Below are 13,976 nucleotides of genomic sequence, written 5' to 3'. Positions count from 1 at the left end.
GACTTGAGGGGAAGGTGCGATTAGCGCTTGTGAATGTGGTGTCCAATTAAAACTGACCAGGAAGATGGAACATTACAACAAGCCAGCCTGTAGCTCACCTGTACTGAAATAGTCCTCCAACAATTCATGCTTTCTCCCCCCTATATTCCAATAATGCAATATCAAGTTTTTGTCATTCAAGGGTCTTCATAAGAGTTGCAGCACAGACAAGTTTCCCTTGTGTACAAACAGGACAGTTTCAACTGGCACTAGCGTCTAGGTTAGAGGGGTAGGAGAAATATATACATGATCCCTAACAGGTCACCCAGTACCAACAATTAGACTGATTGGCGTGTGGTTTTTCTTGAGCTGGTGTACATCAGAAAAACACTTACTGCACAAGGCATCAGCATTTGAGCTGACGTAACACCAACCTTTGAAAGCAAAACTGGGCTGGGTCCTGGGGAGCATGTCTCAGGGCAAGATCTGTATGTGTGTGTGTGACCCACAACAAGGCAAAATTTGAGAACCATTGCTACCCCGAACATTTATTACACAGGGAGGGCTGTGAGATAGGAACACAGTGGCAAACCGCAGTGCTTGGGGGAAAGAAAATGAAATCAATTGGCAGCTCCTACTACTGCACGCTATTAAGTGACCAATGACAGAACTTTTGGATATGATGTGCAGTCAAATGAGCACTTTGCATCGACACCTTGCAGTGTTGACAACTCCTGAAAGTTTCACCACACTTGCAACTGCTGCACCCAGTCAGCCTTTATCTGCCTTTGCCCATCTCAACTTTTCAATAATTAAGAGACAATAAGACCAGGAAGAGAACATTTCTTTTAATGACCCCCCCCTCCCCCTCCAACCATGTGCAGTAGGATTCAGTAAAGGGGGATACAGGAAATCAAGAATCGTTGCTTCCCATTAATCAAATAAATTAACCACAACAATCGCCGAGAGAGTTAGAAACACCTCATGGATTCAGTTAATTATTGGAGTTTAATTGCTGGTTATTAAGTGGCATGACAGCAAATTCCATACTTACCTGACCATTTTCCTTTGAGTTTGGGACTCGGGCTGCACAGGATAAAATCTAAAATAAACAGAGTTGGGGAGGGTGGGGTCGCACTTCCATCAGTTACTTCATTGTTTAGCAACAAAAAATATCTTTCAGTGTCAACTTGTACCAGCCTCCCCACAGTGTAAAAGTGTCCCACCATCCCAATAGTTAAAGTTTTAAAGTTTATTTATTAGTGTCACAAGTAGGCTTACATTAACACAGCAGTGAAATTACTGCGAAATTCCCCTAGTCGCCACACTCTGGCGCCTGTTTGGGTACGGTGGGGGGGGGGGGGGGGGGTGTGTGTGTGTGTGTGTGTGTGTGTGTGTGTGTGTGTGTGTGTGTGTGTGGTGGAATTTAGTGCAGCCGATGCACCTAACCAGCACGTCTTTTGGACTCTGTGTGTGTGTGTGTGTGTGTGTGTGTGTGTGTGTGTGTGTGTGTGTGTGTGTGTGGGGGGGGGGGGGGGGGGGGGGGGGGGAGACCGGGGCACCGGGAGGAAACCCACGCTGACACGGAGAGAAAGTGCAGACTCCACACAGACAGTGACCCAAGCCAGGATTCGAATGTGGGTCCCTGGCGCTGTGAAGCAGCAGTGCTAACCACTGTGCCATCGTGCAATAGATGGTCATAGGTTGCAATATGGAGACAGTGCAATACCACAACTCATCAACATTACTTGGGATAGGGGCTGGTATCCAGGCACCAATCCATGCCTTTTCTTAAGAAGCAAATTTAAGAGCTGGAACAGCAATAAACCTTCTCCTGTACAAAGTGCCAAAGAAGAAACTTGTACATATAACACTCTTGAACAACATCAATTGGAATTTGATCAGATGGAAAAAAATAAAATCTCCGAATAGGACAATTGAGAATACTTTTGGTTTTATTTGCAATAATTTGCAGGGAATATTTTTACAAAGTTACATTCAAAATCAAAATGCTCTGAACTTTCTGAAAGGCTTGCATTTATAGAAAATCTCTATCTCAGAACATTGTAAAGCATTTGGCAGCACAGTGGTTAGCACTGCTGCCTCACAGCGCCAGGGACCTGGGTTCAATTCTGGCCTCGGGTCGCTGTGTGAAGTTTGCACATTCTCCCCGTGTCTGCATGGGTTTCCTCCAGGTGCTCTGGTTTCCTCCCGCAGTCCAAAGATGTGTGGGTTAGGTTGATAGGGTCAATTTAACATGACCAAGGTGTTAAGGGGATTAGCAGGGTAAATGTGTGCGGTTACAGGAATAGGGCCCGGGTGGGATTGTTGTTGGTACAGACTCGCTGGGCCGAATGGCCTCCTTCTGCACTGTAAGGATTCTATGATTGAGTGATGTTGTGGTTAAGGGATAAATCATGGCCAGGACAATGGGGAGAACTCCGCCGCTCTTTGTTGATAAAGAGTGCTGTGGGATCTTTACATCCATCCCAGGGGGCAAACAGGGTCTTGGTTTAGTGCCTCCTTGGAAAAGATGGCACCTGTGACAGTGCAGTGCTCCTTCACTACTGCAATGGGATTCCCATCATTCCCCTCCATCTTACCTGCTAAGCTCCTTCACATGCGCATCTCCCCCATGTTGAATCAGCTTGTCCAGCACGTCCAGGGGCGAGATCGACGAACACGACTGAGAGACAGAATCCTCCAGTTGCAAGCCCGCTGCCTTCTGAAGCTCGGAGGTCTTCTGCTTGATGAAGAGACTTGCCGTCTTTGGCAAGGTCAAATCAAAAAGGTGTTCATACGGGAGGGGGTGACCACTACCAAGTGGAGGGTGCCTCAGTGGCTGGACCTTCACCAGGGGGCTGGGTGTAAATACTTCCATTGTTGTTGATCTGGCTTTGAGGGCCTCCTGTTTGATTGGGCTTCCGGAACAGTTTTCACCTGGCTTGTCGATGGGCATAAATCCTTGTTTGATGGTACATTGCTCTTGCGAGTGAGGGTCTGGCGCTTTGCAAATTGTAGGCAGGGCTTTCTGGGGCTCAGGGCACATTCCCTGTTCAGCAGCTGAAGAGTACAACTCCTGCTCCCGCTTCATCTGAGGGCCAGTGAGAGTCTCAGTCCTGTGCTGGAATGGGGAGTCGAATCCACCTCGAGTGACCAGGGACTGCAGATCCACTGGGGTAATTTCAGATAGTTCATCAGCAATAGCAGCTGTCAAAGTAAAAATATATCCTTATATTCAGTGAAACGCCCAGCCCTGGTCTAATTATAACACGTCTCCTTCCACACAAGAGTAGTTCTGTTCTAGGTCCCCATATTACTGACAAACATGAAAATCTCACATCTATGTAGCATCTTTATTTAAGATGGTAAAATGACCCAAACAATTCAGAGGTGCATAAAGACAAAAGCTGACACCAAGCCATCTAAGGGGATATTAGGAAATGTGACATAAAAACTGGTCTCTTTGATCAAGCTTTAAGGAGAGTCTTGGAGGTGGAGAGAGTTGGAAATATTTGGGGAGGGAATTCTACAGCTTAAGCTGAAGACATGGTTGCCTCTGATGGGATGAAGGGAAACGGTGATAATTAAACCGTGGATAATAGAAAATAGAGGGTTAGAATCATAGAACAGAATCATAGAATTCCTATGGTGCAGAAGGAAGCCATTCAGTCAACTGAGTCAGCACCGACAATAACCCCACCCAGGCCCTATCCCCGTAATTCCATATATTTACCCATTACTCCCTCTAACCTATGCATCCCGAGACATTAAGGGGCAATGCAGCATGGTTAATCAACCTAACCAGCACATCTTTGGACTATGGGAGGAAACCAGAGCACCTAGAGGAAACCCATGCAGACACAGGGAGAATGTGCAAACTCCACACAGTCAATGGCCCAAGCAGGTAACTGAACCCAGCTCGCTGGAGCTATGAGGTAGCAGTGCTAACCATGTGCTGCCCTGTTTCATGAACTCCATATCTAAAGAAGCAGGGATTAATTCCCAGAGTCACTGCCCCTGCTCAGACTTTCCATGGAGGCCATGACCCCAAAGAAAGAGAAACACTTTTATCTTGCTAAATACCATGAGCATTGTAATGCCATTGTGAAATTTTAATTACACATTTTTCTTTGTAGTTTGCCAATGATACTGCTCACTAACAGAAACCAAAACGTTGAGTAAATGCATTTCTTTTAGCCAAGTAAATCATGAGTTCAGTCTTTTCACTGTTGTGGGTTAACTTAGAAAGGCAGCGTTTTCTTGTTCTTGGCCATCATCAGGCACCAGAAACAAACAAGAATTCTGAACACTATTGCACAGGATTAGACAATTCGGCCCATTAAGTCTGTGCCAGAGTTTTCCCTCATGAGCCATCTAGGGCATTCTCACTCTCCTGGCCATATAAAATCCCCTCTTTTTCAAAGAAATTCCCCTTTCCCTCTCTCTTAAGGATGCTCTGCGGCAGAGAATTCTACCGGCCTGTACAAAGAACACGTTTCTACCAACTCTTTAGTGGGCTTAATGTTAGGTTTGTCAGACATGATTTGCATTTATGCAAGCAAGAGGGAAAAGAAGAATAAACTTGGAGTTAACTTTCATATCTTTGAGACATTACAAAACAACTGACAGCCACTGGATTATTCTTGAAGCGTGGCCAGTTGTGGCACTGCAGGGAAATAAGAAGATTGCTCAGATCAATTCAAAAAACAAATAGTCAAATTCTTCGGTGGAACTGAAGGGGGAATGTTGGCCAAGATGCCTGGAGAACTTTCAGAGGCTGTATTCCAAATACGGCAGCACAGTGGTTAGCACTGCTTCCTCAATGCCAGGGACCTGGGTTCTATTCCTGGCTTGGGTCACTGTCTGTGCAAAATCTGCATGTTCTCCCCGTGTCTGCATGGGTTACCGCCAGGGGCTCTGGCTTCTTCCTACAGCCCAAAGATGTGCTGGTTAGGTGGACTGACAAGGATAAATTGCTCCTTGGTATCAGGTTAGGGTAGGGTAAATGCATGGGGTTATGGGAATAAGGCCTGGATGGGATTGTTGTCAGTGCAAATGTGATGGGCCGAATGGCCTCCTACTGCACTGTAAGGATTCTATAATTCTACAGTGGAATCTTTTACAAATGAATGAGTGAGAAAACATCAGTTTAAACTCACTCAAAAGATGATGCTTCTGACAGTGCGGCTTGTATTACGGGCTCAAGTCAGAGTGGGGCCTGAGACCACGAACTCTGGTTCAGGAGTTAGGGATGCAACAAATGGGAATGGGCATCGCTGGCTAGGACAGCATCTAATGCTCATCCCCTAATGCCCTCGATGGTGGTGAGCTGCCTTTTTGAACTGATGCAGTCTGTGTAGTGTAGGCACACAGTGCTGTGAGGGAGCGAGTTCCAGGATTTTGGAAACATGAACCTACTGATAGTGTGCCACCCTCTCTTTCTAAAATTCCACTGACGTAGTTTCTAAATACAACACCTTACACCTTTTATTCCTTCCTATACCCTCTCAAAGTTCCAATCAAGATTCATCACGTCTATACTGACCCCACAGCACCCAGATCAAGATCTCAAGAGCAGAAAACTTTTTACCTTCCTAGCTTTGCAGGATGTCAGAATATCACTGCATTGAGAATTTGTTCTTTTTTCAATTTTGTTTGCATTCTGTACTCTGGATATGGGCATCTAGTGCTCAAAGTGTTTTAATAAACCAAACTGGTGATAAGAACGATGCTCTGAAGTCTGTGGATAGAACAGTTTCCGAACTAGTACACTCTTGATGAGGAATCTATCAGTATCAACCATCTAAAGTCTTTGGAGTTTTACAAGGCAATATAAAACCGACATCAAAGGACAATGCAACATTCCAGCAGAGATGCTGTGTGTGAGCATCCTCAAGAAGGAATAGATCAGTCAGTTTGGGAATAAGAGGGAGGGATATGGACAGGGAGAGATGGAGAGAATTATTTCAACAGTCAGCAGATTTCAGCACCCTTACTTATCATTCATTCCATTTGGCATCAGAAACATACCTTCCTCATTCTCTTTTTCCATTCCATCCTGAAGATTCAACCCCTTTATAACCTCTGACAGCTCTTTCAAGGTTACAGTTTTGATGTTTTTATGCTCCAATCCTGAACACAATGCAGAAAAAGGTCAGTCATGGCTAACAGGAAACAATACTGCATTCAGTTGAGCAGAGATCAGAATTGTTTTTCCCAATACACTGATAGTTGACAAGACATAATTATCAGTGCAGTGAAAAAAATCTAATAAGCTCTAACCAACGATGGTGTAGTAGGAACGAGACAAGATTAGAGCTCCCTTCTCTAAAACAAAAGGTAGATGTCCTAATAGACACCTTGAAATTTAAGGGGTAGAAAAGATGCTGTCACATGTGGGGTGAGACCAAAACTAGGACCATAAACTTTAGTCGCAGAGAAACCTGAGGAATTCAAGAGAAACTTCTTTGCCTCAAAAAAAATGGTACTCTCTGCCACATGGGATAGTCAAGACAAATGCTGCATTTGAGGGGTAAAACTAGATAAGCAAGAGGAAGAATCATACAATCCCTACAGTGCAGGAGGCCATTTGACCCATCGAGTCTGCACCGACTCTCTGACAGAGTATCCCACTCAGGCTCTATCCACATGACCTCATATTTACCCCATTAACCACTGACCACCCCCCCCCCCCGCCCCCCGCCCCAACACACACACGGGGAGAGCATGCAAGCTTCACGCAATCACCCATGGCCAGAACTGAACCCGGGTTCCTGGCACTGTGAGGCATTAGTGCTAACCACTGTGCCACTCCCATGAATACGTTGATTAGTTGAAAAGACGAGGGTTGGGAAGAGGTTTATGTGGAGTATAAACACCACCATAGGTCAGTTAAACTGAAATGCCTGTCTCTGTATTGCAAATCTTCTGAAACCCAATTCTAGGAGCAAGCTTTTACCTAGATACAGTTTCTCTGCACATTGGAATGTACGCCTAGGAGGGGCTGAGCACTTCAATACCAACAAAACAGGCATTCCACTCACCACACGGGCTGTCAGCTGTTCCTTTATCACTCGTCACTTGCCGCTGTTTAATGAATGGCTTTCCACTCTCCAGCTTACCGTCCTGCAACAGCAGTTACGACAGGATAGTATTACACCACCGTGACATTAAAATAAGGGACCTTATACAAAAAGATATTAGAAATATAAGGGTTGAATTAAGACCATGGGAGTCTGTGACGGTTAGCACTTATGGTGTAATTAATGCTTGCAATATGAGCTAAAAGCTCCATACCAAATGCTAAATGCACCAAGAATCATATTGCATAGGGGGTAAAAAAAAAGAGCAAAGTACCAAAGGCACATTGGAAGAAGTCCAATAAGTCTCAACAGCGGGTTAAAGTCCACCAGGTTTATTTGGAATTACGAGCTTTCGGAACACTGCTCCTTCAACCAAAAGCTCATAATTCCAAATAAACCTGTTGGACTTTAACCTGCTTTTGAGACTTTTTACTGTGCCCACTCCAGTCCAATGCCGACATCTTCACACACATTGGAAGGAGATAACCTAGGACCTATTGTGATTAAAGGCAGCATTTATTGTCCTCTCCAATTGCACTGATTCAGAGTCAATCTGGGTTTATACAGAACTCTGATCCAGGTTGAAGTCATAGCAGGACTCTCTCCATGAAAAGGATGAGTGAGAAAGTTGGTTTTTCAAACCACAATCTGGTGGTCTTTGTGGTCCTTTTCTGGTGCCAGTGTCCACATTTCCATTTTTATTAACTTGCCTTATCGTGTTTTGACCTTACAACTTCTCAGTTACTGGTCCAGGAGTACGCTGTGGGTGGAATAGCTCAGTGCAGCATTTTGCAAATTGCAGCAAGGGGGGCAGCTGGTGATGGGCTCAGAGTTAGGCTGGAGCAGAGAGCAGTCACCACAGTCAATACAACACAGTTGGCTGACTGTCTGGCCCTCAAAGGGGAGCAGTCATGGAGTAGATAGGAGTGGCAGGACAATCATCAGGTAGGCCTATTTGACTTATTATTGTCACATGTATTAGGATACAGTGAATAGTGTTGGTCCTTGCGAGTTATATGCCCAAACATACCATTCAGAGAGTACATGGGGAAAAGGAAAGGTTAGAATGTAGTTTTACAGTTATGGATAGGAAGAGAAAGATCAGCTTAATAGGTGATAGGACTTTTCAATTGTCTGATGGCAGCAGGGAAGAGGCTATTCTTGAATCGGCAAGATGATGGGCCTCAGGTGAGTTCAGCCTGGCTCAAGAGATGACATGGAAATGCCAGCATTGGACTGGGGTGGACACAGTAAGAAGTCTCACAATACCAGGTTAAAGTCCAACAGGTTTATTTAGAATCACGAGCTTTCGGGGACGGTGGGGGGTGCTGCTCCTTCATCATGTGCTAGACTTTAACCTGGTGTTGTGGGACTTCTTGCTCAAGAGGGGCAAATTGTCAAATGAATATATTTGAAAAGGGGTCCTTCACCCAAAAATTTTTGAGAATCACTGGACTCAGAAAAGCGCCTTAACACAACACTGGAGACTGTGCTCAATGAATCCAACTCAGCAAAACTAGCAGCTCTCAGCAGCCTGGAAAGGATTCCTACAAATCAACTATCAAGTGAAAGTAAAGGTGAATGCCCCTGCCAATCTCCACGGCAGTCCAGACTGAAGGCAGTTGCAATGTGACATTGCAGGGTATAAAGGGAGGAGACAACAGAGAAGAGGGGAAAGAATGAGAGGGGAAAAGAAGGGAAAACAAAGACAGAGAAAGGAAGTCAGGCACACAGACAGTTAAAACACCTCAAAACATTCTATTAGCTTTTCCCAAAAACAGCATCATGAGGGAAAACCGATCACCGGTTTACAATGTACCACTTACGGAAAATAACAATCACACTATTATTCTATCTTCTCTGTTGTTTGGCCATTCACACACTATTCTCTCTGTGGACTGCTATTAGCTGGTTTCCCTGGTTTCTATAGCTAGGACTCATCTTTCGTTCCCTCCCCCTGCAGTATAAATATTTCCCACTTTTTATGCCTTTTAGCTTTGACAAAGGGTCATCTGGACTTGAAACGTCAGCTCTTTTTCTCTCCTTATAGACGCTGCTAGACCTGAGATTTTCCAGCATTTTCTCTTTTGGTTTCAGATTCCAGCAGGCGCAATAATTTGCTTTTACTATTTCACAGTATTAGTGATGCATATTATTATTTATCTTTATGTTATACCAGCAAACGTCATCCTTTTACCTTCCTTGGCAATGCTGCTCCCTGGAAGGAACTGTGCATAAACTCATCTGTGGGACACGTAGGGGTCGGGGAGAGGGTGGGTGCTTCAGTCGATGATCCTTTTCCAACTGTGAGAAAGAGAGGAAGAATTAACAAAACCACTCTTTCAGCAGCTTTGGTTGTGAGATCACAGAGAATAGGCTAACGAGTAAGTAGCCAGGATGTAAACCCAGACATTGTTCAGAGGAGTTTTCAATTTAGCTAGCAGCAGCTGGGGAATTCCAGTTGCACTTTGTTAACAATAGCTGTTGAATCTTTGAAATAAACCTGTCTGCTGAGCAACCCCTTGCCACACCTTCAAATAAACCAAACCTGTTTATTGTACAAGTCCTGTGAGAGACTGGTAAATTTGGATTAAACAAGCCTAGAAATACAAAACAGCCAGCCAACAAATATGTAATCTGAATACTAAATCCTCTCACGCTTGTGGAATTCAATAATTGCAGTCAGGGATTCGGCGTGACTAACCTTCTCACACCCAAAACATCATAACCTGCCTTTTCCATCTGCAAACTGACTGACCACCAGCATATTTTCAGTGTTGCCCATGTTTATTTCACATGTTTAGTATTTGCTATTTCTTCAGCCGCCTGCTTTCTTAACAGGTGAAGTCGAGGGTGCTGCCTTAATGATCTTGTGCAGCAAAATTCGTAGAAACCATAGTGCAGGAGACTGCCATTCAGCCCATCAAGCCTGCACCGATAACAATCCCACCCGAGGCCCCATTCCCGTAACCCCAAACACTTACCCCACTAATCCCTCTAATCTACACATCCTGGGACACTAAAGGGCAATTTAGCATGGCCAATCAATCTAACCCGCACATCTTTGGACTGTGGGAGGAAACCCAAACAGACACGTGGGGAGAACATGCAGACTCCACACAGACAGTGGCCCAAGCTGGGAACGGAACCTGGGTCCCTGGTGCTGTGAGGCAGCAGTGCTAATCACTGTGCTACCATGCCACCCTTTTATTAGGAATTAAAGTCCTGCGTCTCAGGGACTGGCCTTCCAACAACTGCAACCATTGGTCGCTTGTGACAAGAGGGGTAATCGGCAAGTGCCATGATGTCAATAACTGCTGAGTTACTATGGAGGAGGTTCAATGCCTGTTGAGATAATTCTCTCCTAGAACTACAATATCGCACGGTGTTGTCACCAGACTCACTGCACTGTTTACCTTAAGCCAATGTATTTGAATGTGATGCTCATTTCACATCAAACTGCACCAATTGCAACCACCAGCAACGCTTATGAATTGTAAAACTAGAAGTAGGCCATTCAGCCCTTCAAGCTGATCATGGCTGATCATCAAATTCAATATCCTGATCCCACCTTGCCCCTGTCCCTTTTGCCCCAAGGGTTAGATCTAATTTCTAATAAAGGGGCAGGATGGTGGCTAGCACTGCTGCCTCACAGCGCCAGGAGCCCGGGTTCAATTCCGGCCTTGGGTTACTGTGTGGAATTTGCATATTCTCCCCATGTCTGCGTGGGTTTCCACTGGTTTCCTCCCACAGAGCAAAGATGTGTGGTTAGTTTGATTGGCTGTGCTAAATTGATCCTTAGTGTCAGGAGGATTAACAGGGTAAATATGTGGGGTTATGGGGAATAGGGCTTGGGTGGGAATGTGGTCAGTGCAGACTTAATGGGCTGAATGGCCTCCTTCTGCACTGTAGGGATTCTATGATTCTAATTTCTTCTCAAAATTACAAAATTTAGGCCTCAACTACTTTTTGTATCCAAGTTCAATACAACCCAAACTGAGGGGAGGATCAGTCTACAACCTGCAGACTTTTCCATTGCAGACTTGGCTCAAAATCAAACTCACCATCACAATCCATCAAAAGCCAACAGTGCAAAGTCAAATGGAATGCTTACTGAGGGACTTCCCACCATACATCATACAGGGATAGCCCAGTTAACTGAGCAACAACCCTTAGTGATAAAGCAGGTAGTGGGTGAGCTGGGGTTTACTTACCGGGTGTACTGTAAACCCTGTGTAGACAAGGGGCACCCTGCGATGTTTCAAATGGGCTGGGAGAAAGTCCTCGGGAGGAGGGAGGTGTTGACAGCCCACAGGCTGAAGATGGGCTCCAGAGCATGTCCTGGAAGGAGAGGCATAAATTCAGCAACACCAAACTTCAAAATTCAGCTGAACCACATCGTTCTCGCTTAGCACAGACTTGGCTTACCTGGATCCCATCTGTAGGGAGGCGTTGCAAGGTTGGCGGTGTCTTATACTGAGACTGGGTCCCAGGCAGAGCGGAGAACGGGACCCGGGGTGTATAGGTTGCAGAAGAGGTGCTACCTGTAATGAAATTCAGTCAAAAAGGTGAAATAACTTAACTCTCAAAAAAAACTTCCTACACAAAAAAAAACTCCAGTAAAATATCCAAAAGAGAAAATCTCAGCAGGCCTGGCAGCACCTGTTAAGGAGAGAAAAAGAGCTGATGTTTCGAGTCCAGATAACTCTTTGTCAAAGCTTTCTCTTTTGGTTTCAGATTCTAGCATCCACAGTCATTTACTTTTATCCAGTAAAATATCCCCCAGGAACAAACATTTGTCTTTTTCTTTCCTCTTCTAGTCAAAAATTAGATCCAATTTGAAAGTAGACCAACAAAAAGCACTACTTAAAATTTTACTGATTACCATTAATTCCAGGATGATTTAAAAGGTATTTAAATTTATGAAGGATGGATGGTTTCCAGTGACTGATGGAACCCTGACTCCTGAAGGAGGGGGCACGAGAACTTAGGACAGAAGATTGAGGGACTGCGGAACTCACTCCAAGAGTTATTAAACCAAAGACCAGGTCAACATTTACAAACTGGCTTGATAATTTGCGGAATGAAAGGTGAATAAAAGGATTTGGAACAAGGCAGAGACATAGAATACTCCTGTGAGAAGGATAAGCATCAATATGGACTAGATGGGCCAAATGGCCTGTTTGCTCTGTAACTTCTGTACATTTTTATATAACCAAAGATAACCTTCCTTACCAAAGCTGCTCTGAGAATCTGAGAATGGGCTGGAGCTGTGGTCTGTGTGCTTTTGTTGTGTATGTGTAGAGAAGTGTTTAGGCATAACTGCATAACCCTCCTCACATGATGCCTCCTTTGGGTCCAGAGAAACTTTGGCACATTCTATCACAATGTCATGAGTTTCAAATCGCTTCCACCTGTGCAATGGAACAGGAAATGGAACTATTAGTCACTCGTAATCACTCCATTTCATTGCTTAACACTGGAGAATAAAAGCCCATTGCCTCAGGGTGGGTCTAACCCAGTCAACTGTTGTAAGAATCATGTTTCTGTTGCTAAAACAATACACAAGTCTGCTCAGCTACAACTCCCCTTGCGGTCCATTCCATTGAACTTACAAAGGTAACCATTGGCTTCTCAGATTTCAAGTCTATTTCACAAGCAGCTGATCAGATATTATGTAATATAAAGCTCCAGCCCAGACCCCGGTCATCTTTGGCTCAGTGGACAACAACCTCACCTCAGTCTCAATGTTCCAGGTTCAAGCTCCACTGCAGGGTGTGAGCATTTCAAAACAAGCTTTGCTTCTGTGTCGCACCGTTGGAGATGCTGTTCAGATGGGATGTCGCATAGAATTCTACAATGCAGAAGGTGGCCATTTGGCCCATTGAATCTGCACAGACTACAATCCCACCCAGGCCCCATCCCCATATATTTACCCTAGCTAGTCCCCTTCACACTAAGGGGCAATTTAGCATAGCCAATCAACCTAACCCGCACATCTCTGGACTGTGGGAAGAAACCCGAGCACCTGGAGGAAACACATGCAGACACGGGGAGAACATGCAAACTCCACGCAGATGGTGACCCGAGGCCGAATTTGAACTGGGTCCCTGGCTCTGTGAAACATCAGTTCTAACCACTGTGCTGCCCCTGCATCTGCCAGTTCAGGTGGATGTAAAAGCTTCCATGGCATTGAGCAGGATAGTTATTCCCTGTGATCTGGCCAATATTTATCCCTCAAATCATCATCACAAATAACGTTACATGGTCATTATCACATTGTTATCTACATTCACAAATATTCTGATGTTAGGAGCTGCAACAGAAGCTGTTCGGCCCATCTAATCTATGCTAGTATTTATGCTGAATGAGATTCACCACTTGAACAATCTCTCCCTGCTCTCTCTTCCCTTCTCCTCACCTTCCCTTCAAATGCATCAATGCCAACACATTCAACCTGCAAGCTCCACATTCTCACCAATCTCTACACACAAATTCCTGCTAATTTCTTTACTCAGAAGATTGAGAGGAGACTCAATAGATGTTGTTCAAAATCACGAGGAGTCCAGACAGAGAAACTGGCAGAATGGTTGAGAATCAGAAGACACCAAGCTCAGGTGATTGGCACAAGAACCAAAGGAAAAAATTGAGGATTTAGAGGTATCTTGCTAGGCCATTTCACAGGACACTTGACAGTCACATTGCTGTGGCTCTGGAGTCACCTGAAGGCCAGAGCAGGTAAGGACAGCAGATTTCCTTCCCTAAAAAATATTCATGAACCAGATATGTTTTCCTGACAATGGTTTCATGGTCATCAGTAAATTCTTAATTATAGATTTTCTTTTTATTGAATTCAAATTCCACCATCTGCCGCGGTGGGATTCGAACCCGGGTCCCCAGAACATTAGCTGA

General features: G+C 44.7%; 1 protein-coding gene across 5 annotated transcripts in view; it reads right to left on the bottom strand.

The window, feature by feature from the left end:
* Positions 1–13,976, bottom strand: part of tsc1b (TSC complex subunit 1b) — a 57,195-nt gene that overhangs the window by 19,450 nt on the left and 23,769 nt on the right. For 4 of the 5 annotated variants that reach the window (XM_080212528.1, XM_080212529.1, XM_080212530.1 and 1 more), the window contains exons 8-15: positions 12,300–12,478; positions 11,493–11,608; positions 11,279–11,405; positions 9,262–9,368; positions 7,026–7,107; positions 6,013–6,114; positions 2,583–3,189; positions 1,034–1,081 (exon numbers count right to left, since the gene is read on the bottom strand). In XM_080212528.1, coding sequence (XP_080068654.1) covers positions 1,034–1,081; positions 2,583–3,189; positions 6,013–6,114; positions 7,026–7,107; positions 9,262–9,368; positions 11,279–11,405; positions 11,493–11,608; positions 12,300–12,478 — 1,368 coding nt within the window. The remainder of the gene's footprint in view (positions 1–1,033; positions 1,082–2,582; positions 3,190–6,012; positions 6,115–7,025; positions 7,108–9,261; positions 9,369–11,278; positions 11,406–11,492; positions 11,609–12,299; positions 12,479–13,976) is intronic. The other variant, XM_080212533.1, reaches the window with a different exon arrangement.

The sequence above is a fragment of the Carcharhinus amblyrhynchos genome, chromosome 25, assembly GCF_965287045.1.
Source record: "Carcharhinus amblyrhynchos chromosome 25, sCarAmb.v2.hapA, whole genome shotgun sequence".
NCBI classification, from domain to species: domain Eukaryota; kingdom Metazoa; phylum Chordata; class Chondrichthyes; order Carcharhiniformes; family Carcharhinidae; genus Carcharhinus; species Carcharhinus amblyrhynchos.
This window is presented reverse-complemented; position numbering and strand designations above follow the sequence as displayed.